This window comes from Bubalus bubalis, chromosome 14 (genome assembly GCF_019923935.1).
Source record: "Bubalus bubalis isolate 160015118507 breed Murrah chromosome 14, NDDB_SH_1, whole genome shotgun sequence".
Taxonomy (NCBI): domain Eukaryota; kingdom Metazoa; phylum Chordata; class Mammalia; order Artiodactyla; family Bovidae; genus Bubalus; species Bubalus bubalis.
The window spans coordinates 67756739-67778345 of NC_059170.1; the positions used below are offsets into that span (position 1 = coordinate 67756739).

The following is a 21607-nucleotide window of genomic DNA, read 5'->3' on the forward strand; positions in this document are numbered from 1 at the left end:
CAAGTAGAAGTTTAGGACTTTTTCTTCGAATCAAACACTAAGCAAGAAAAACAAATCTAACACAAAACCTCAAAGCAAAAAAGGAAATCCAACAGAAAATGCCATTCTGTTCAGACTTATGGCCCATAGGAAAAATATCAAAAATATTACTTCAAAGGGCTGAGCAGCAGGCCTCCCATTTAAGCTTTGCAACTGTTATAGGATGTCTCTCTCACATGTCACTTTGAAATTTTACCCTTCTCATCCTGAGTGATCAAACCCCTTCTCTCGCTTTCTTTCATTTTGCAGTCCTGAATAGACCCGCCATTGCTCTCCAGCAGGGTATGGTTTTAGTGTCAACTCATTTTGGAAAAGCATTGATGCCAACCAGCAGTATTCTTGGTTCTGCCTTTCTTTTTCGTCCCCTTTCTTCTGAGCCTAAAGAGATCACATTCAGAAAGGCAGTGGGGTTTTCTAGGTCAGGGCAGATTCTGGATGCTTTCCAGGGGTCTCTTGGTGGTGAAGGGATTGCTTTCTTCTGCCGCCTCAGATTTGCCACGGCCACCAGTAAGGGAATGGTTTTCCAGATGTCTCTCACTAAAATACACTCGGAAGAACTCCCCCCACCCCACTCCATTTTGTTTCCAAAGTCAATTTATTAAATATTAAGTCATAAAGCCAGTGATTATAATTTTAATGAAAAATATCCTGTATCACTCAAGACGACAGAAAAGAACAAAAATACCCCTTAGAAACACTGCTTTGAAAAATAGTTAACATTAACTTTACACACAACAGAATCCTTTCTTAAGCTTTATTTAAGAAATCGAGTACTATATAGTTCAATATATATAAGACACATCCAGTATTGTGTTCCTGATAGCAAGTGCATAGATTTTTGTTAAGATATCATTTTCACTCGATATAAACGTTTCATGGTCACATGAAGATAGTATTCCCAGTGATTTTGCCCAAGCATGAGAGGAGAAAACAGAACACAGCAGAAATAGTGAACTACAACAGAGATGAAAAACAAAAACAGCGAGTTAGCAGAACAGTCGATTCCTGATAAGTGAATAAGCTGATTGTTTGGTCACAATGTTTTATTCACTTATCAGGAATGATTCACAGTACATTAATGTTCACTGTGTTTCCTAGCCCGCCAGCCCAGAGTGCCCGCCCGAGACTGCTCAGAACTGCTGTGGGCTGTGCAGACGTGTGACTTCTGTCAGCAAAGTCAACGTTGACAGGTCTGTCATGTCCCAGTGCGGTCTGTGCGTGGCAGGCAAAGACGCCTTACTGACACTGCAGTGGTGTTTTACGGAATCAAGAAGGTAAGTGTGAATTTAAGCAGGGACCGGCTTTACAGCGTACGTGCTTAAGGGAGCTAGCATTTTTGTCCCCTTCTTTGGAGAATTATTGTTTTCGTTGTTTTCCCAAAACAACAGAAAATTCTGGTTTGTCTTTCCTTTCTTTTACTTAGCATGAGTATTTTGCCTTGTGCCAAATGGTGGATGTAGATACTTGTATGACTTAAATATTGAAAAAGTAAACACTCGCATCTTGGAAAGAGTTGATCACCCTCTTTACACCCTTCTCCCCTCCCTCACACCCTCCACCCACGCAAAAGTATTTACGAGAAAGAAAGGGAAATCACACCCTTAGCACTCTTTTCCCCACTAATGTAAGCAGTGGGTTTTCAGAGGCAAACTGATGAAGGCTCTGATGAGGTTTAAGTGAAGTATTGGCAGGAAGTCAGCTCCCATCTGCGCGGGTCTGGAGCTAGTGGAGGCTACTTTGCTGAGGTGTTTGGCCTATGTGGGAAACTGCCTCCGCTTCACCCAGCCCCTCTGTGCTGTGCCGCCAACTAGAAAAAAGAGGCTAGGGCTCAGAGGGGCTGCTGAAACCGGAGGGCGAGGGGCCTGCGCACCTGCAGGGAGGACCTCATTGGCAGCCAGGGGATGGCTGCCGGTGCTGGTTGGCCTGAGTCAGACAGAGTGTGTGTGTCTGAAGAGTTGGAGGGAGAGATCAGACAGGGAGCAGACATCAGTGGAATCTTGTAAGAGCACTTGGAGAGCAATCAGATTCCTGAGCAGAAGAGATGGGCAGAAAGGGAGGAGGGCCTGTGGCTTCAGCTTTCAAGGGCATACAAGGAATGGTTTTTTCTCTAGTTTTCTGCCTGGGGTTGGGCGATGGTGAGGGACAAGGCTTTCTACAAAGTATACACTTTCAGGAAGGAGTGTGTGGATGTATATGGCATTCTTGGTTTTCATGTGGAAATGGATGATGTATTACGAAGACTTGGGCATGAGAAGCTTAACCTTTCCCCCCTCCCACCCAACCGGACTGAGTAGAGCTTCCATTTGAGCCTTTGCAGGTATTTTCTCTTCCATTAGTTTTAATAATTAAAGCTGCTCCTGGATTCAGCTAGCTCTTTAAAATAATTTACTTTTCTACACATAGCTATTGATTGATGGCAACGCATGGATTTAAGTTTAATGCCTTTCATATCTATTCACCAGGTAAGTAAAGTTTAGTTTCTTCCCTTAAGGAGCTCACCTTTTAAAAAAAAAAGTGACTTGTTTCTGAGAAGAGTTTGATGGTAATGATAGGCCTTTGGGCTCATGGTAGATAGAAGAAACCCCAGCGCTGCTGCCTCTCTTCTCACGCTTCCTAAGATTATGCAGCAAGGTGGCAGCCATGGTTATTCAGTGTTAAGAACTGCATACACATATCAAGAGAAGAGAGGGGCAGAGAGCAGAGGAGAAGAGAGAAAGTGTAATGTACCAGTGTGGTCAAAAGACCAGACAAGGTCTTGGCAAATCTGACTCTGCAGGCAGTTATGTAGGTAGACCATAGACATAAGTCTTGGAAGCAGTGGTTAAAATAGGCTGTTGTACATAAATCCGAGGTGGCTGGTGTGTAGTTCCCCTTCCCCAAATCAGATATTCACTTAGGTGGAATCGACTGTATCTTTTTACACAACATATAGAAAAAAACAGATACGTGAAACAGTGAGGCGTGTAGATGTATCACCAACATACAATGACTACCAACAATACAACACTCAGAGAGAGAAACAAGTATTAGGAAAATGGTTTAATATTGGAGACAGAAGCAAAAAACTGCATCACACAATAACATACGTTACAAAAATAAGTTTGACTGTTTCAACTACACGGTTATGTTCACAATGAGGACAGAAGAATCAGAAAAAACTTTGATCTAAACAGCAAAAAAGCAAACCCCTAAAGTTTTAACTAATACATTTATCCACTTAAAGTGACTGAGTACTTCTAAATCTAATTACCTTATTGTGTAACTGCACAATACAGAATAAAAAGTGAAACTTACCGCTGTATTTTAAGACAAAATTCTAATGCTAGATATAAGCAAAGGGAAAAAAGAAATCAAGCCAAAGTTTTTAATTCTCAAAAGAAAAGCAACTTTCTTTCTATCAACCAGAAATCAAACTTGAAATCAGTCTTTGTCAGGGGGCCCACTAGAGTAAGCCACAAAAATTTCCATTTTTTTTTAATCTCCAGTATAAAAAGTTCCACTGGTACAAAATGCAGAAGTACAATCAGTTGTAGAAATAGGAAAGCCTGCGGTTTTTTTTTGGCTCAAATTCCATCAAACAACAAAATCCAAATGCATCAGTAAAACAAACAATACTCAAATGGTCTTACAGTTTTCCACTAGGTTGCATTAACTTTGGCTTTTCTCAGACAATATTTAAAAACTATTTTGTAATTCTAAACAAAAGGATATTATTAATCTACAAACAACAATTCTCACAGCACAAAAAAACACATTTTTTTGTATGACATTATTCAAAAAGGTAATGAAACTACAGGTTTTTTTAAAATTTTATTTCTTATTAATTAGCACTTAAGATAATTAAAAACAAACAGTAAAATGAATCCAGAGTAGCACAAGCCAAAGAACTATAACCCCTATGGTGAAAGAAAGATGAACTTGTTACACCTTTGAGGACTGCCATTTGATCGCAATTCTCTAATTCAGTTTAAAAATGACTATTCTCTACACTTGATTTAAAAAAAAGCAGTTTCCCTGTGTGTTTTCTTCTGGCACAGGCCCTTCGCACCCTTGCAGCTTTTTCCTTTTGATATTAAGAGAGAAAGTGAAGAAAAGGACAGCTTGTCTTTGAGGAGGGTTATCTTTTGAGCAATGAAACATGCCCCTCAAAAAAAGAAAAAGGACCTTCCCCCTAACGGTACTGTCTTGGTTGCCTGTAGAATAAAGACTTAGCTCTAAGCGCCAGCCCTGAGCCTCTTGTTGAGTGCACTCAGCTCCTCTGGGGGAGGTGGGGGAGCAGGGAGGGGGGGGGGGGAGGAGGAGGGCACTGGAGCACTTCTGGCTTCAGTGAAGTGGGGGAAGATGGTTTAAGGTTTATGTATAATTGATGAGATTCTGAATGAAACAGTCTAGGAAATTCAGATGGTGTTGTCTTGTGTTCTTACATGTGTATCTGTGTTACCACCGTATCGTATATACGAGAGAAACGTGTGCGATAACCTTTATTATTCAGCTGCAGGAAGTACAAAATAGCCCTCGAAGGATGAAGGAAGGCCCCAGCAGTAGTAAACACGTGTGAGGATAATACAGGTCGTTTCATTGTAAGTGCATGTGCTGTAAGAAGGAAACTTTTTTTTTGCATCAATAGAGGCTAGTCCTTTCCCTCCCAGGGCTATCACATCCACACACACAATAAGCCAAGCAGGGTGCTCAGTGGGGAGTGGAGGAAGTGGGGCCAGCAGTTTCTGAACTCCTTTACGAACCAAGCTTCCAAAAAAGGTAGGAGTTTTGAGTGGGTTGCAGGGATGACTTGGGGTTTGTCAGGACAGCAAGAGACCTGTTCACATGAAGTCAAAGAAATATGGCACTTTAGAGGATGGCAGCAGGAACTGGTGCTGGGTATTTGGTCAGTAACTGATGAAGAACTGAGTTTGCCTTGAATGGTCAGTCCCCTGTAGATGCATTCAGCTCAGAGGAAACAAAAAGGCAGGGACAGGATGGTCAGCGTCTAACTCCAGACACGTTGCTCATTCAGAGGTATCCACTGGGGTCGGACAATCCCCAGCACAATGGCTGATAAGAAACATTACCTTGGGAATAAGAAACGAAAGCAGAATCCCTCCAAAGACTACCCCGTCATCACAGAGTGGTTTACCTGGACAGGTGCATGATGTTACTGTAAACTGGAACATACCGCTCACCTGACCTCAAAAGCAGACTGAATTTAAGGTTTATTTAGGTGCTTGACTCTATCTACCATTCCCGTCTATCTCGAAAACTCTCTTCCTTTCTTTTGGATCTCAACCAAAGGATAAAAAAGTAGGAAAGACAGAAACAACTGAAAGATATATGCAGAAAAAGAAATCCAAATTAGAAACACCCCTAAACAAACGGAAATGATGACAGTATAAAAAGTTATCAACATTCCAGATAGCTCTGGGTAGAAAGGGTTAAAAGTTCAAAACTTTCTCACCTTAGAGGTTTCCATATATCATGAAGAAAATACATTGTGAGGTTGCCGTCACAGCATTGATGTGCAGAGTGGTTAAAAAAGTGAGACATGGGCACTTATACAATGTCTTACAAAAAACATCATAGAGAAATAACAAACAATAACAATTTCAGGCAACAAGACCACAGGATAGCAAGTTAACAAACTTTTTAACCTTTTTTTTTTGTTTTTTGTTTTTTAAATATTAGGGATTTATACAAAACACATAATAAAATACCCATGTTATCAAATTACTTCTCACAAGAAACACACTGAAGCTCTAGGAAGGAAGTACCTTTGGAATTTGGCACTATATATTTTCACTTTTTTTCTTTAAAAGAAAAAAAAAAATCACATTTTGCTGAACACAAACACATCTAAATAGTCCACAATTAAAAAAAAAAAATGACATCAATGCTTTACAAGCCAACACAAAACTTATTCTGGAATAGGATTTTTTTTTCCCCTCACATGAAATTTTTTTTTTTAAGCAAACAACTTTTTTTTTGAAATTCTTTTTTGTTTTAAGTAAACCAATTCTAAACTTGTCTTATCAACAAAGAACATTAAGACCATAAGACTCATGATGAAACCACAACTTAATTCACAGAAGCACCAACGTAACACAGTTTACAGTAACCTTTCTCCTGTACATTGAAACAGTATAAAATATAGGTAATTTCATGTGCATTAAACCATGGATTGTCTAACTTGTGAGTCAGTTCAGCAAAAGGTGACACAAATAGGTAGCATTTGCCCCAAAACAGGGTAAATATTTTTCTTATACTAATCTACAAAAGTGGTTCTATATATATATCTTAATGAGAAAGTGAGCCACCTAAAATGGCCTTATCAAAAAACTTTACACTGCCTGAAAAATGTAAAAACTATTACAGACCTCTAGAGACTTAAAATCAGACAGTTTTTTTCTCAAACTGTTTTTGGAAGTAGTCTGTTAGAAACCAACATTCTGTGTCCCTGGACACATATTGCTATTGTTACCAGTGACCGGGAAGAATGCCAATCCCTGTATAATACTTTCAAGTCTGTTTTATGAAAAGAAAGAAAAAATAAGAAAGAAACATTTTTGCCACAGGTTTTTTCCTATAATTAATTTGTCTAATAATAAATTTCAGTCTTGCATGAATGCAGCAATGTTTTTCACATTGACTTCCCAGAATTCATAGCTAGATGAGGTCACATGCAAATTTCAAAGGTCAAACTAGATCAAAGGTCAGTAGGAGAACCAAATATGATGTGAGGTCAGAAAGACATCAGAAACAATGACGGGACGATGAAACTTTTTTGAGACGCCACAGGGACATGCTAGGCAAACGGTGAACTAACGGGCATGAAGATGTCTAGGGAGAAAACAGGGAGAGTAAAAAGTTACACAGAATCTACGCAGCAGCAACAAAATCACTCTTCAGGGTGCAGGAGAGAAACTAATGCAAATCTTAGGTCATTAGGGAGTCTACCAGCCATCCACGTAATTTGCATTTCTTACACTCTTTATCCACAACACAATGGAACCCAAGAGAATCCATCCGGAGAGGGAGAAGGGATGGATTCTGGGTGTTTTGGGGTGAGGGACTGGCAAGGGATGGGAAGAAGAGGGTCCAGTTTCAACGAATGTAACAGACGGGAAAGTCAGACGACCAAACTGTAAACTAGATAATGGAGGTTACGAACAAAATCATCAGACAGATACAAACACCGAGAGGATAAAGCATGAACTTTAGGCCCAGGGTTCAACGGTGAAAAAAAGCCCGTTCCTAGAATGATTCCTCTAGAGACTACTTCAGAAGAATCTAGCTAGCACAGAGAACTGCTCTTCAGGTACCCAATAAGTTAACAGTAGGCAATAAATAGCTTCCATTATTTCTGAGGCAGTAAAAATTTTGTACAAAAATAGAAATGCTTTTTTTACAAATAAAATTTACAGGCCTGTGGCTTTCTTTTTTATTTATGTATTTATGTATTATTTATTTATTATTAAATTTATCTTTCAAGAAACATCAAGTATTTTCACTCATTTTTAATTTTTAAACCCTGTAGCTTTAAGAAACAGATCTCTAAATCTTTTTTTACATTAATCCTTTCTAAAAACTAAAATAAAACAATAACAAAATAGACAACCAGTGTAATAATCTGACCAATAAACGTCATGTTTCTTTGAACCCTAAAATAAAAACCTACTTATTAAACCAAATGTAGTGGAAAGACGTTTTGTGGTGTTAGCTTTAAGTGCTTCTCCTGCTTTTCTCTGGTGCTATGCCAGCACCTTACCCTCTATACACAGCTGGCGCCCCCTGTGGGCTGGGCGTGGGCAGGAGGGGCGAACTCTCCAGGCAGTGCTCTGGGGCACAGGGGTCTCAGAGTTAGAACTGCACGTTAGCCTTTGTTTGCCTTGTAAATTCTCAAGATGTCATTTATTGTATACGTGTTTTTCTTAAAAAAAAACAAAAACAAAAACAAAAACGCAAAAAACCCCCAAAACAAAACAAAAAAAGGTTAAAGGAGATTCAAATTGCAAAACAAAGGAGAATACAGTGGCACAAGTGGAGGAGGATTTACTTGATAGAAACAAGGTAGCCGAGTTTAGTTATGGCGAACTGGGTGGGGGGCGGGAGGGGAAATGGAGGCCTTATTGTAAAAATAACCGTCTCTCTTGGTAAAAGTTGGCAATGTGGTCCTCCTCTGCCTTTCCTGTTGAGCCCAGGCTGGCTCGTGGGACTTACCCTAAGAAAGCTAAAATAAGAGCAGGGAGCCTCTGGGGGGAGGATCAGTAAGGTTTGCTGTCGTTTTTGGAGCGCTTCAGCTGGACCTTCAAGCGTTTCATGCCAATCTGAAAGCCATTCATAGCCTGGATAGCAGCTTGCGCAGACACGGGATTGTCGTAGCTAACAAAACCTGGAAGACACGAGGGGAAGAAGGGCGGGAATCAGGATGGAGAGGCAGGGGAGCAGTGCAGGGTGGCTGGAGAATGTTTCTGCAGGTGGGAGTGACGGGGTCCAACCTAGGGGCTCGGGTCAGCTCTACTCAGTTCGTGGTCGTGGTTTAGGGGCAGCACTGGAAACATCCACTGTGAAGCAGTGGAGGTGACTGGCTATCATGAGAACAACCCCCCTCCGCAGAAAGCTAAAACACAGCACTGTCGTGAGTCAGGTTAGTCTGTTGACTAATTCCAGTCAAATCTGTTTGTGCCTTAGAATCCTCCTCCAAGAGTCTCCAGTATATCAGTGCATGCAGGGCTCTCAAAGGGCTCCAGGCCCCAGCCAGGTGAGGTTTAGAGGCACGATAATTAAGAGAAGGCAACTGATGTGCTGCCAAAGACCTGGACTGTTTTCATTCCAGTTCTCCCTGGATACAGGATGGGGTCAGCGAATTAACTCTAGAATAATTTGTACTTGATTTCTACCAATTGGAGCTATTACTGAGAGGAACCTAGGGGCCCAGGGGAAATGTTGGGCCATTCTCTCTATCTCAACTTCCATTTTCAAAGCTCCACTGACTTCACTAGAATGGAAATTGCTACCTTGTATATCCCCAAGTGTTTCTTGGAGAATAAATAGTCTAAACAGCTCAGGGCTTAACAGCCATCCTAACACATACTTCCCACAATTTTTCTCTGTACCAACACTCAGATACCTCTGACAACCATCCAAACTCTGCCAAGACCCAGACACAGAATTCTGAGCACATGGTTTGTTTTAGCACTGGGGGTAGGGGTTCCTCGCCAAGGCTTCTTCAGTTAATGCTAGTGCAGAAGTGTTGCCCCTACTTACTTTTGTTGTTGGAAGAAGTTATACTGATTGGATTTCAACTCTGACCATCCACTGTTCAGAAGGTTTTATACCAAGTTTCTCCATCTACTAAGGAGAACATTCCTTTACGAGTTAGAGGAAGAAAGGGACATAAATATACCCTTAGCAGAGTTCTTAGCTGGTAATAAGAGGTGTATAGTATATAAGGCAGAAAAGCTTCTCTTCTGGCTGTATGCAAAAAGATAGGTTTAAGTTTTTATTAAATTTAAATTCCCAATAAATGTGATCTTGGATCTAAGACTTTGCTGATACTCTTCTTCTACATCTTAATCCAGTGGTAGCAAGATGATTACAAGAATGGAAATGCATCAAGGGTGAAATGGATAATGAAACCTGGCCAACAGCTTAGGATAAAGAATGGGGTATGGCTTATGACTGGCGAACCTGGGACCCCAAGAAGCAGTCTCACTGAGACACCTACATATTGGATGCTGCAGAACTGAAAACACAGTGCCTAATGCTAAGTACAATCGTCTGCTACGTGTTATACACACGGTGGTTAAGTAATTTGTAGGCTGACTCTTTTCAGGACAGTAAATATTTTCTCAAAATCGAACTGCAAAGTACAACCCTTTCCAATCACCAAATAAGCTCAGACACTGTTTAGTGATGAGGACCATAAACGTCTGGCTGGAAGCCTGGGGCAGGGAAGCTTCCTGAGCTCTTACAAAACACACGCGCACACCCTCTGTAACGACTTACTTTCCATTTCATTCTCATGAACCATTACAAGGGCGTTTATGTACTTGTAATGGGTTCAGGCTAACAGCCTTTCCACTTGGATAGAAAGTGACTTTAAATGGCTGACACACTGATTCCCCTAACAACAGAGGCTTCAGACCTTCCTGGTGACGGCACAGAAATTAGAAGGATGTTATGATAATGGAATTTTAGAAGCCAAAGCACTCTCTTTAGACGGGTTGCCCCATTACCCATCAGCCAAATACCAAGTCTGAGGTTCTGCCTCTTTGAGAACCACCCCACCTGTTTTTCTTTATACCATGCACTTCATTTTCCGCGGGCCCGTATCTGTTCTACTTGATCTTGTTTTGTGCTGCTGTTAGTACCTACGGCCGATGTGAGTCATTAGATCAGACGAGTGAATAAAGCACTGTTGCACCTCAGAGTGGGCCAGGACTTGCCACGGGAGGCACATATACCCTAGACATTTGAGCCTCTAAACTACTGTGGGAGACACAAGGGTTCACAACATAAAACGAGAACTAAATTGAATGAATGCTCACCTCTTTTTAAACATTAGGGCACGCAGGGAGCCTGCCTTCCTCTCTCTGGAGCAAAAGTCACCCTGGGGAGGCAGAGTCCAGGCTGCCTGGAGGAGGAGGCCGTGACAGCTCAGGCCACCACGCATCAGGGCTTGTCCAGGGTCCTGAGAAGACCTGTGTCCCGGGGCGCTCTGCCTGCCCAAGCTGTGACTGCAGATCCCACCCCCCACCAGACCACAGCCTCTCACGCCACCATGAGCTAAATCCGCCACCGTCCCTGTGCCCGTGGAGCTGGGGCTGTGGGGGTGGCGTGTGCACTTAGGTGTGTGCGCGTTTACGTACTACCAGACGCCGGACCATAAGCCCCCAGCACAGTGTGCTGCCCACACCCACAGCATCCGAGTCACAGTGAAGGGAGCAGGGTTTGCGCCAAGTGTCTGCAGCGCCCCTCTATCAGGACAGCCTCGACCACGCTACAGTCTCTAAACCATACTTCCATCTGGTGAAGCTCGTCGTCTAGACTATAGGGCCCAGAGACCGACGTTGCTCTACAGTGAAGACGTGAGTTCCCAGTAGTGAGGTCCCTGCACAGTACAATACAAAGCATCACCTCCTCTGTGGGCACATTCAGTTTCCCAGACCTTTCCTTTTTATATAGCCCCTTTTCCTCTTCCGGTTGAGATGACTCTGCCTAGTCTGCTTAATGGATCTAGAGGCCAGGAACCACCACACACACTGAAGGCCCTGTCCTGGCATCTAGAATACTGCCCATTGTACTTTGCCTCCCAGGACTCCTTACTGGGAGCGCCCTGTAACGTTCTAACTGGGTTTCTTTTGCATACCAAAGCACTTGCTCAGATTGGTCTGTTTGTCAATGAAGACTTTAGCAGAGATAACATTTCCAAAAGGCATGAACATCTGCAGGATGTCCTGGTCTCCAAACTCCTGTGGAAGGTGGTAAATAAAGAGGTTTGCACCCTCTGGACCTAAAGAGGAAAGAAAAAAAAAAATCAGAGTAAGGTATTCGTCACTTCTTAGTTTCCAAAGCTGCTTCTTAGGAATGTTTTAACAACAGATGGGCTAATAAAGCATGTGGCTTTCTCTCCTGTTAAATGAGAATGGAGACAGGCAGATGTCCAGTGCTGGTTTGTCTTTTAGGATAGGAGTCATGCTTCATATCTTTCTGATTTCCAAAGAGAAAGTGGTTAAGAATGGCATCCTTTTCATCTATAATCTGTGGGTCACGTTTGCTTACTGTGCGTGAGCATATTTTCAGTCTTCCTGGATGTGAAGGTAGCAATCATGGGGTGGAGTGGAGGGCAGAATTCAGGTGTGGGTTTTTCCTGAGTGGCTGTGTTTTGTAGCACATAGTATATACTGTCTTTTGGAGAGAGTATCCTGTGTATTCTACGCAAATTGCAGCAATTTAGACATAATGGATATAGCAGTAATGCTGCTTGGATTTCTCAATCATTTACCTAATTATCCATCCAGTTTTGATCTGGCAAATCGCTTAACACAGTCTAATCATCATCTTTATTAGAAGTGACTGGCAGTGAGTCAAGGCAGGGAAAAATAGGTAGCCAGAGTTTCACAACTGTGATCAGAAGGATGTCCCTGGGAATTAGCCTTGCACACTGAATGTACGAGGTACAGAAGCTGCTCAAACACTAAGCTGAGCTTCACTCTTAACCATCACTTCCAGAAATACAAGGAGGAAGGGCAGAACAGGGGAGAGCTTAGCTGTACCACAGAGGAAAGCTCTCTGAACTTTATTTCCATTCCATTCTCCCATCTCTAACTCCCCACATAAGAACTATCTGCAGCTTAGAGAAAGCAAAAAGGAGGGACTCCCAGTGACCTGATGCCAGATAGTCACCTTCTAATACGTAACAGGTAAGCATGCTTTCCAGGTCAGAGGGTGCTCGGGGGCATGGCAGATCCTTCTGCAGAGGTTCTGGGGAAGCCCCGCGGCTGGACGCCTCTGGGATGTTCTGGGCACAGTGTCTGGGAAGAGGGGAGCTCGTCCAGCTGGTGAAGTGGCCAAGCCACTGGTTCCTGGGACCTGAACTGACCTTCATGGGAGAAGAGCCAGGACTGCCTGTGCCCCTGGGAAGTCCCAGGGGACAAGGTGCAGTGGGTCCCTAGGGGCTGTGGGGAGTATATCTATCTGAATGGGTTGAAGAAAAATAAAACTGGGGTAAAAAGAACTTTGTAAAAATATAAAGGATAAACATCTTTGCAAAGAAAACTCAAAACAAGTTTCTTTCCACACACACAATCATAAAGGAAAAAGTAATGTAGGGAACTTTTCACAAGGAGAGATCTTCTTGGAACAAATTTCTGAAGCCACAGAGATGAAGCATTTCCTTTTATTTAAGTGTTAATGAGGCTACTTTAATTTTCTGTGTTGCTCACAATTTCCAAGGGCATAGCCAGTGCAAGAGATGAACTTTGTATTTAAAGGGACACAATTACAGGGTTTAGGTCCCCAGATGTTTCCTGGTTAAAAAAAACAAAAAAACAAAAAAACAAAACTAAAAGAAGTCAACACGTAAAACATGCAAAACCAGAACCCGGGAGATGGATGTTCTCAGAGCCACCATGCAGTGTGTGGAGCAGGAGACCTGGTACTGCCCAAACTGGTCGTGCCTCTAACTAAAAAATCCAGATGCACAATGAGAATTAATGGGACCCGATTTGAATTGCGAAGTCATCTCACCTCCTCAAGCCCAGGGAGAAAATGCAGTTTTAATGCACTATGACAGATTACTGGCTGCGCACAGCAGTCCTGGCCTTCTCGGATGCAGTGCCTTCTGAATGTATGTGTCTGGGCCAGACAGGGAACCAAGGACATAGGAAGAAAGTAAATAAGCCCAAGGAGGCTCTGTCTTCTCCCTCACCACCAAGAAATACTTGCATTTTGCCAAAGTCGTTAACACAAAAATGAGAAAGAGGTGACTTGGTATGGAATATCTCTTTAACATTCAGTGAAGGCGGCTACTGCCAGAGATGCCAAGGGCAAAGAAACAATTTTTCGAGGGTTCACCCTCTGTATCTTCCTCCCATCTCCCTTCAGTAAGAAACCTGCTGATCAACCACGCACTCCTCGCACTTGCACTACACCTGACTGACTTGCCAGAGCATGCTGAATTGTGTCCTTCATTGGTCCAGCTGCCTGGCACCCGAGTTCTTATTTCTCACAGGGCCCCAGGGCCCCTGATGCAGCAGGAAGCACTGGGGGTGCCAGCGTCTTGTTGGGATCTGGGGGCTCTACCTACGTGTGTGTGTGTGTGTGTGTGTGTGACGTGCCTCCTGCAAACTCAGGGAGAGGAAGGTGTGAAAGAGGTCAGAGGCTATTTAGGAATGGCAGGAAAGGTGATCGGGTTGCCTGAATTCAGATCTGTAGGGACGCCTAATGCTTCAAAGTCTTAGCTGGAGAAATATTAAAACCATTTCTTTACAAGGCCAGACTGGTTCACTTTCCTATGGGAAAATATATACTAGGGTACATGACTAAATACATCAGGTTGACTGCGCTCTCTTGATTAGAGAACTAAGGAATAGGAAATCTAAAACCCTGTTTAGCAGTAGAATTCATCGTGGCATTTTTCTTTCCTTCTCAGTACTACTTGCCTTTTAAATTATGTTTTAGTTAAGCTAATGCCATGCTGTGCTTTGTCGCTCAGTTGTGTCTGACTCTGTGACCTCATGGGCTACAGCTCACCAGGCCCTTGTCCATGGGGAGTCTCAAGGCAAGAATACTGGAGTTTGTAGCCATGCCCTCCTCCTCAGGATCTTCCCAACCCAGGAATCGAATCCAGATCTCCCTCATTGCAGGTAGATTCTTTACTTCCACGGTAACAGATGAGGGTGGTAGGAAATAGCCTGTGAGATAACCATGTCTTCGGGAGATACCAGGAAAGCCAGGTCCCCCCGTGCATCTGAGTGCTGGTCACTTCCCCGTCAGCCAGCAGGGATGGCCTTGGGGCAAACCGTGTAACCTGGATCCCATTCGGCACCAGCAGACTAGAAAGTTAGTGGCCACCAGGAAAAGATGGTTTAAATTTGTTGAGTACACATTAACAGAGTGAGAAGATGATGATCAGAAGAGACATACGAAAACATGGGAGATTAAAAAAAGACCTGTCCTGAACAATCCCGAAACAGCACCAACAAAGATTGAGCACTAACCCATGTTACTGCTAGCCCGCACACCTAAATATAAGTAATCTGGAGAGGCAGTATTTATTCTGAATTATTTTACATTAATCCCAGAGGGTTAATTATTGCACAAGCAGTGCCTGAAACTCAACGCACAGAAATTCAGGGCTCTGAGCTGGGGTGAAGCAACTTCGGGGCCCAGACTCTCCTAAGCCACTAACTTTCTAGTCTGCTGGTGCCTAATGGGATCCAGGTTACACGGTTTGCCCCAAGGCCATCCCTGCTGGCTGACGGGGAAGTGACCAGCACTCAGATGCACGGGGGGAACTGGCTTTCCTGGTGTCTCCCGAGGACATGGTTATCTCACAGGCTATTTCCTACCACCCTCATCTGTTGCCGTGGAAGTCAGACCTCAGAAAGAGGGACTGCCACACAGGCTTTCCTTGGGGAAGCTGAGGTATTTATGGCACGGGGTCTCCACACACCTGGGAAAACGCAGCTGTCTGGACAGTCATGCGAGCTTTAAAATAAACTACAATAACATCATAACTGAGAGGAAAGAGAGTTGGGAGAAACTCAGCTTTTTAAGTTCCTTCTACTTTGAATGCTGTTTACAGATAAACAGAAAAAAACCCTTAAAAAAAAACCCAAAATGACACGATCTTTAGAGTTGTGTCCCTGTTACAGTTCCCAACTTGACAAAGTAAAACTATTCTACTTCTTATTGGAGACTGTGTTTAAAGTCAAAGTCTTCAGACAAAAGCCAGTTTGGAACTATGGGTGAGGACAGAACGAAAAGGAATTTTAAAAATGTCTTCAACACTTTCTTATCCTTGCTTCTTTTATGCAAAACAAGTCAGAAAGAGAATAAATATCTCAGTGCAGATTTTGCTTTAAAAGCAACTTCAGTCAGGAAGAAGGAACCAAAAGGAGGAAAGAGAGAGAGAAGCCCTCCCTATTCGGGCCAGTTCATTAACTGCTTTATAATTAGCCTTCATGTATTCTTAGCATTCACTTCCTGATGTTTATTTTGCCTTATTGGCAGAGAAGCAAGGCAATCAATCCCTTATTTGCTTCCCCAGAAGACCCTGACTACACAAAGACTGGGTCGATCCTAAGAGTGGATTTCGTCATTAACCTGGACACCATCGCCAACTGCAAGGCCAGCTTCCCCGTCACGGGGGGCGTGGGCCCTGCAAAAGCCGGTGAGCCCCTGGGACACTGCGCTGACGACTTGGCCTTCTTCGAACGAGGAGTCTAGGTGGAGGGGAGAAAGGCGATGGCCCTTCTGATGCGGGAGAGGGGGCTCCTGGCAACGGTTTGGCAGCAGCTACTAGGTAACTGCGATATGGCACACAGAGGGTGGCAGGTCCAAGACAGCTAGAACACTGCAGCAGAGTGTTCAGGCCTGTCAGATGTCTTAAACCGTGAGCAGGAGAAATGAAAAGGCCGCTCTTCTCAGGACAGCGGCTTATCACAACTTCCCTTGGGACTCTGCTCCGGGGCCGAACGCTGCCCGCGGGCTGGGTCGGGCACCCACCTTCCTTCTGGCTGCCGGCGGCGCTCTGCTGCTGCAGCAGGCTCTGGCTGTACAGCGTGGGCAGCGCCGCGGCCGCGTACTGCTGGATCCCTGAGTAGGCCTGGGTGAGGGCGTCCATGGTGCCCGCCGTGCCATTCGTCAAGCCCGTGGCGCCAAGTCCTCCATTCAGAGCCGCCATACCTGAGAGCATTTGAGCAACTTTACAAAAAACCCAACAATAGAGAAGAGAAACAGCACTTTTCATTAGTGCTTTCCAAAGGAAGTCAGAGAATCATTTGACACAAGTACGACAGCAAGTGCATGCAGCGAGCACACCAGTTACACCAACGTGAACTTAAAGACAAAACCATGAAGGAACAAGTCGTAAATAATGGCAGACATACAGACAACCACCACAACCCCCTGAGCGATGGTGAGTCTCACTCACTAGGCCAGGGAGCGAATTCTCCGAGGCACTATGGGTGGGCAATACATCTGAACTCCATGCAGGGTGCTACTGGCAAGACTGGGGCTCTCTGAAATAAGAGCCTTCTGCTTATAGCTTGGAAGCACATAAGAAAAAAACATTAGTGGCAGAGGCCTGTGATCTGTACACTTAACTCTATTTACGGGGTTCTTGAGGAGCCATGGGATGGCCCAGGGGTTGAGAAAGGAAAGGACAGAATGAACCTTCTCACCCTAAGCTGCCTGATGTGGAAATGGCTGGGAAGATGAGCGCTGTACTCAGTGAATCGCCAGTTCCTTTGACTGGCTTCCTAAGCAGCTGAAGGATGCTGTTGGGGATGAGGACCTTAGGGAGAGTCTTGCTGATGAAGAATTAAGGTGCAGGAAAAAATGCAGCTCCCTCCTCTCATTGAGGAGGACTGAAGCTGCTTATTCAGTATGAAAGGCTAGAAAGGGGATGGGACCATTCTCTGAAGCAAACACACACACACGCCCAAATACTAATTAGTGCCCAGGGAACTGGGATTCCCATCAAAGAGAGCATTCCATGCCATGTTTTCCAGTTAACTGAAGTGACCCTGCGTCTGGAGCTGGATCTTGGCTATTAACCCATGTGAACTGGGTGGCGGCCAGCACACTTTTGATTTTTTTCCTTGTCTCCTGGCTGCTCTTTTGCTCTGTTATGGTTGCTGACTGTGTCACTTTTTCCTGAATACTGAGTAAAAACAAGTATACTTTAATAGAGTGTGAACTTTTCAATGAACTCAGGAAATGGAAGAGGTGACATCATAATTCCTTTGAGTTCCCTTTACGAGGAAGACTTTTTTTTTTTGGTAAAAATCTGTTTCTGCAAAGAACTCAGTGAAAACATTAATGAAAATTGAAGGAATTAGGGCTATTGATTAAGGATGTTAAAATAGCAAAGATGATTAACTGAAAAAAATTGTAATAAGCAGTCTGGTGAGAATAGAGGACAACAAAATAAAGATGCTTAGCTATCATACAGAGGAATCAGATATCAGAATCGCCTCGATATTTCCATGCATATTTTTGCTTGCATCCACAGGACACAGGGGAGAGGGGACAGGTACTTACTCCATCATGCTCTGTTCTTCTGACACCTGACACCTTCACCTCTTAGAAGATTACACACAAGACAGGAATGAGAGCATGGCTTAAGCGTGGAGGAATCTCATGGTGCCTCAGGGCTGGCATTCTCCCTGGGGGGCTAAGGGGACAGTGCTGCCCCTGGGTGATGTTTGGGGTGAGGGTGGCGTGTCCAGGAGAGCCTGGGGGTCATGAGCATGGAAAGCCAACTTCCTGAAAAAGGAAGTGATTTCAAGCAGCTCTAGCTGATCCCAACTAAGCTCGGGAGGCGCTGGCCAGCAAAGGCCTGCTGACTCTGCTTCAGCTTTCTTTCCATGAAGGAATTTATTCTGACTGTTTCTGAGGTGTGTGTGCCAATGCCAAGGCGGGATGGGTAACTGATCACCAGGCAGAATTCAAAGAACCATCAGAGAAGGATTTCAACTTCTGAGAGTTATTCCTGTTGATGATTTAATGTTATTCTATATTAAATAATCATTATATGACATTAACACTTGTCAGTTCAGCTGCTGGTATTTGATTCCACCTAAGCACTTTGGACAACAGAAATAGAGGTTTGAAGGTTAATTGCATAAAATGCTTCCCCTTCGAAGAATAGGACTTTCTTCAAAAAAGCCAAATGGATTGATCATTTCATCCCAGTTTAATCGAGATTCCCACAGGTGCTATTTGTGTGAGGAAGGCTGGAACAAAAGGACAGGTGTGGCAAGCTCAATGAGGGCGGGAAGGCCTCTGCAAATGGTCTAGCGATAAAGTTAGTGCACTTCTTAGTTCAGCTGTTAGCGACACCTGCCTCACATAATCCAGGAGGGAAAGCTCCTGTCAGTGAACTGCCCATGCTCCTTCCTTCTCATCTTGCCATTCTGCTTTTAGCTTTAGAGTAGTGTCCTCCTGTTCAGTCCCTCCATCCATGCATGAACTTACACAGGAAGAACAAGGATATGGAGCTCAAATGGCGTAGCTGCTTGTTTACTAACCAAAACTTCTGTTTTGTGGGGAGATGAGGAACCCTCTGGGAGGGAAGGGGTATATTTGGGAATTAACTGGATCCATCTACCACCTACTTTGTCCCTGGCTCCTTTGTCGGTGGAAAAGAGTTGGTTCTACTCAGAACACCAGAAACCTCTCCTTATGATGGCAGGTAATGGTTCTTAGGTGGAGTGGGGGAGCAAATGGCAATGACACGGAAACTGGTCTAGTGGCCTCTGCCCAGGTTCCCGTTTCTTGACTTCCTTTTCTGAGGATTGTCCAGTGGGACAGGTGGCATCACTGTCTGTGAAGGAACGGTCTGAAGGAGGATCCTCTACATTAGGTTTTCTCTTGCTGTCTGAGAAGCAAGTATAAGCTCCAAGACAGTGTTGGGATTGTGAAATAGCTCTGATGGTAATTCACCCCAGCAGGCAGAAATGTAGTTTTCTTTGTGCATGACTTTGGGTTTAAACATTTTCCTAGTTCATACTGTTTAGCAGAGGTTATTTGAGACTAGAAACAGTCTTAATTTCCCATGAACTATACCTATGGTTATCCAGTGGCAAAGTATTTAAAAAACACAACAATAAGGCCGTTGTTCTTGCCAGAAGCAAAACTGAATAACACAGACCCCACACAAGAACCAACCACGGTCTCTCTGCCATTCAACAGGGTCCCTCCCTAGCCGCTCACGGTAACAACGGGAAACCCCAGCACAGGGCAACAGGACAGGCTGAGGCGGCGGACCACACGGACAGGACGACACACAGCAGTCAGAGCACGCGCTGAGGAGGACAGCCACTCCCACTGGCCTGGTACTGTGCAGACCCAGGACAGGCAGGCGGTCAAATCAAATTCCTTGTTTTAGGGGAACTAGGTCCTGGGGCTTAGAAGCAGCATGGAGGGGTGTGTGCAAACACTCGTCTGCAACCGAGGGGAAGGACAAGTGAGTTGGAGCGTCTGCAGAACAAGGTCAGAAACAGGAGTCAAGGCCATGAGGGCTGCTGGCAAGAGGGGCGCTGGAGGCAGCTTTAGTGGGGTGCAGTACTCTGCTGTCACCTGGTTACCACTGCATTTACTGTCTGCTCGCTAATCAAGAGCCATCCAGTCTGGAAAGAAAAAGAACCTTTTTCCTTTCTGCTTTCTTTGGCCTCTGGTCAGATAACACTCAGTCCAAGTTCACGTTTGTTTTCCCCAGGGCATCTGCATAAAAGGATTCCATAAAACCGGAAACAACTCCCTACCTCTAAATGTGTGACTTATATCTTCTAATCTGGGTGATAACAGCTAGTCTTCATTTGGGTGAGTTCTAGGTTCTTCTTTACAAAATAAATTACAAGGTATTCTTTTGGGATTTTAGGATATAGAATTATTCACATTTTTGTTTTTTTCTTTTAAATAAACTGTACTTCTTGATCACCCTTTAAAAACTGTTCACTTACTGAATTGTGGCTAAGAATAAGGAAGCTTGTCAAAACTCTTTTTTTAATACTTAAAACGGGCAGAGGTTGGGTGGCCTGCTAGGTAAATGGGTCCCCAAGTCAGATCTCCTTAGGCTGTCGTGGGCCTACTGGGTGTGGCTGTCGTCAGGCACAGGGTGTGGGGACCGAGCTGCAGGAAAGGCAGACCTGGGGTCCCCTCTGTGAACTGAGGACCATTCCCTCTAGTGGAGGAGCCGAGGCTGAGCTCGAGCCTCAGCTGTGACTCATCCTATGGTCAGGAGCCATTCTCCCCACAGATGTAAAGCACTGAAGTGGGCTGGCTGCGTAGACAGAACTTGGAGTTCCTTGGTCAGTCTGTGTATTTCAGAGCTGAGGAATCCTGTAAACAGTTTGCCTCACTCTGCTTCCACCTGCCGTAGGGGACGGGGCCCTTCAGGAGACGCACTGCTGTAGGGCGACCCCGGCTGCCGGAGGCTGAAGAAAGACCCTAGACGTTGGCTCCAGGGGTGACTCCTCTCAGCCTTATTTCCTGCTTCCCAAGGCCTCTTCTCTCCTCCTGTATGACTGGCATAAACCTCTGGATTTTAGACCTGGAGGGACTTTAGACCTTTAAGATCACCTGATCCAGAACGTCCCATTTTCAGATGGGACCCTGACGTCCAGAAAGGGGGCAGTGACTGGCTCAGATTCCTGGGAGACTGACAGCAGACTGGGAGCTGGCCCCGTGGTCCTGACCTCCAACTCATCAATTTCTCTTTTATAACTTATTCATAGCCTCTCAGAAGAAGGGCACCAAACCAGAACCCACCCAGAGTCCCGGAAACCTGCGGCTACTGGTCAGCCACAGACACCTGTGACCAAGTACACAACCTGCACCCCTGAAGACTCAGGGTGGCGAGGGGGCTGTCTGTGGAGACACAGAGTGCACACAGGCAGCACGCCCGTCTAGGCGTGTGCTCCTGCCCCTCCTCCCAAGCTTTAGTTCTCCCTGTGGTGCAGCCTCTGCAGGCTGTCTCTGGCTGAGCACTATCTGTGGAGAATTTGGGGGGAGGCTGTCCACCAGAGCAGCAAATACTCACTGTTGATGGTACCTGCTAGTGCATTAATGTTATTCAGTCCGACAGTGGCTCCTGCCAGTCCTTGCAGAGTCCCGAGAGAGGTCAGAGAATTCATGGCTGCACCAGCAGTGGAGTTGGGGGTTGAAGCAGCCACTGTAAGACAAAAGGCAGACGAGGGAGTGGGGAGAGAAAGGCACCGTCAGTGAGAGCCCGCTGGCCCAGGACGCAGTCTGTCCCGTCCTAGCGGACAGAGCTGCGGGCCTTCAGTCACGGGACGACTCGGAGCCTCGCTTAGGCTTTAGTGTGAGAGACATGGCCTGGGCT

At 44.7% G+C, this 21607-nt stretch overlaps 1 protein-coding gene across 17 annotated transcripts in view; it reads right to left on the minus strand.

Moving 5' to 3' along the window:
- Window positions 1-779: 779 nt before the first annotated feature.
- The window catches only part of CELF2 (CUGBP Elav-like family member 2), a 565824-nt gene continuing 544996 nt past the window's right edge, over window positions 780-21607 (minus strand). For 6 of the 17 annotated variants that reach the window (XM_025264691.3, XM_025264694.3, XM_045162724.1 and 3 more), the window contains 4 exons: window positions 21305-21436; window positions 16264-16461; window positions 11402-11545; window positions 780-8422 (listed from right to left, as the gene is read on the minus strand). In XM_025264691.3, the coding sequence (XP_025120476.1) occupies window positions 8295-8422; window positions 11402-11545; window positions 16264-16461; window positions 21305-21436 (602 nt within the window). In that variant the 3' untranslated portion in view covers window positions 780-8294. Of the gene's footprint in view, window positions 8423-11401; window positions 11546-16263; window positions 16462-17039; window positions 19744-21304; window positions 21437-21607 lie in introns of those variants that run through there. The other 11 variants (XM_044928245.2, XM_025264693.3, XM_025264690.3 and 8 more) reach the window with 8 other exon arrangements.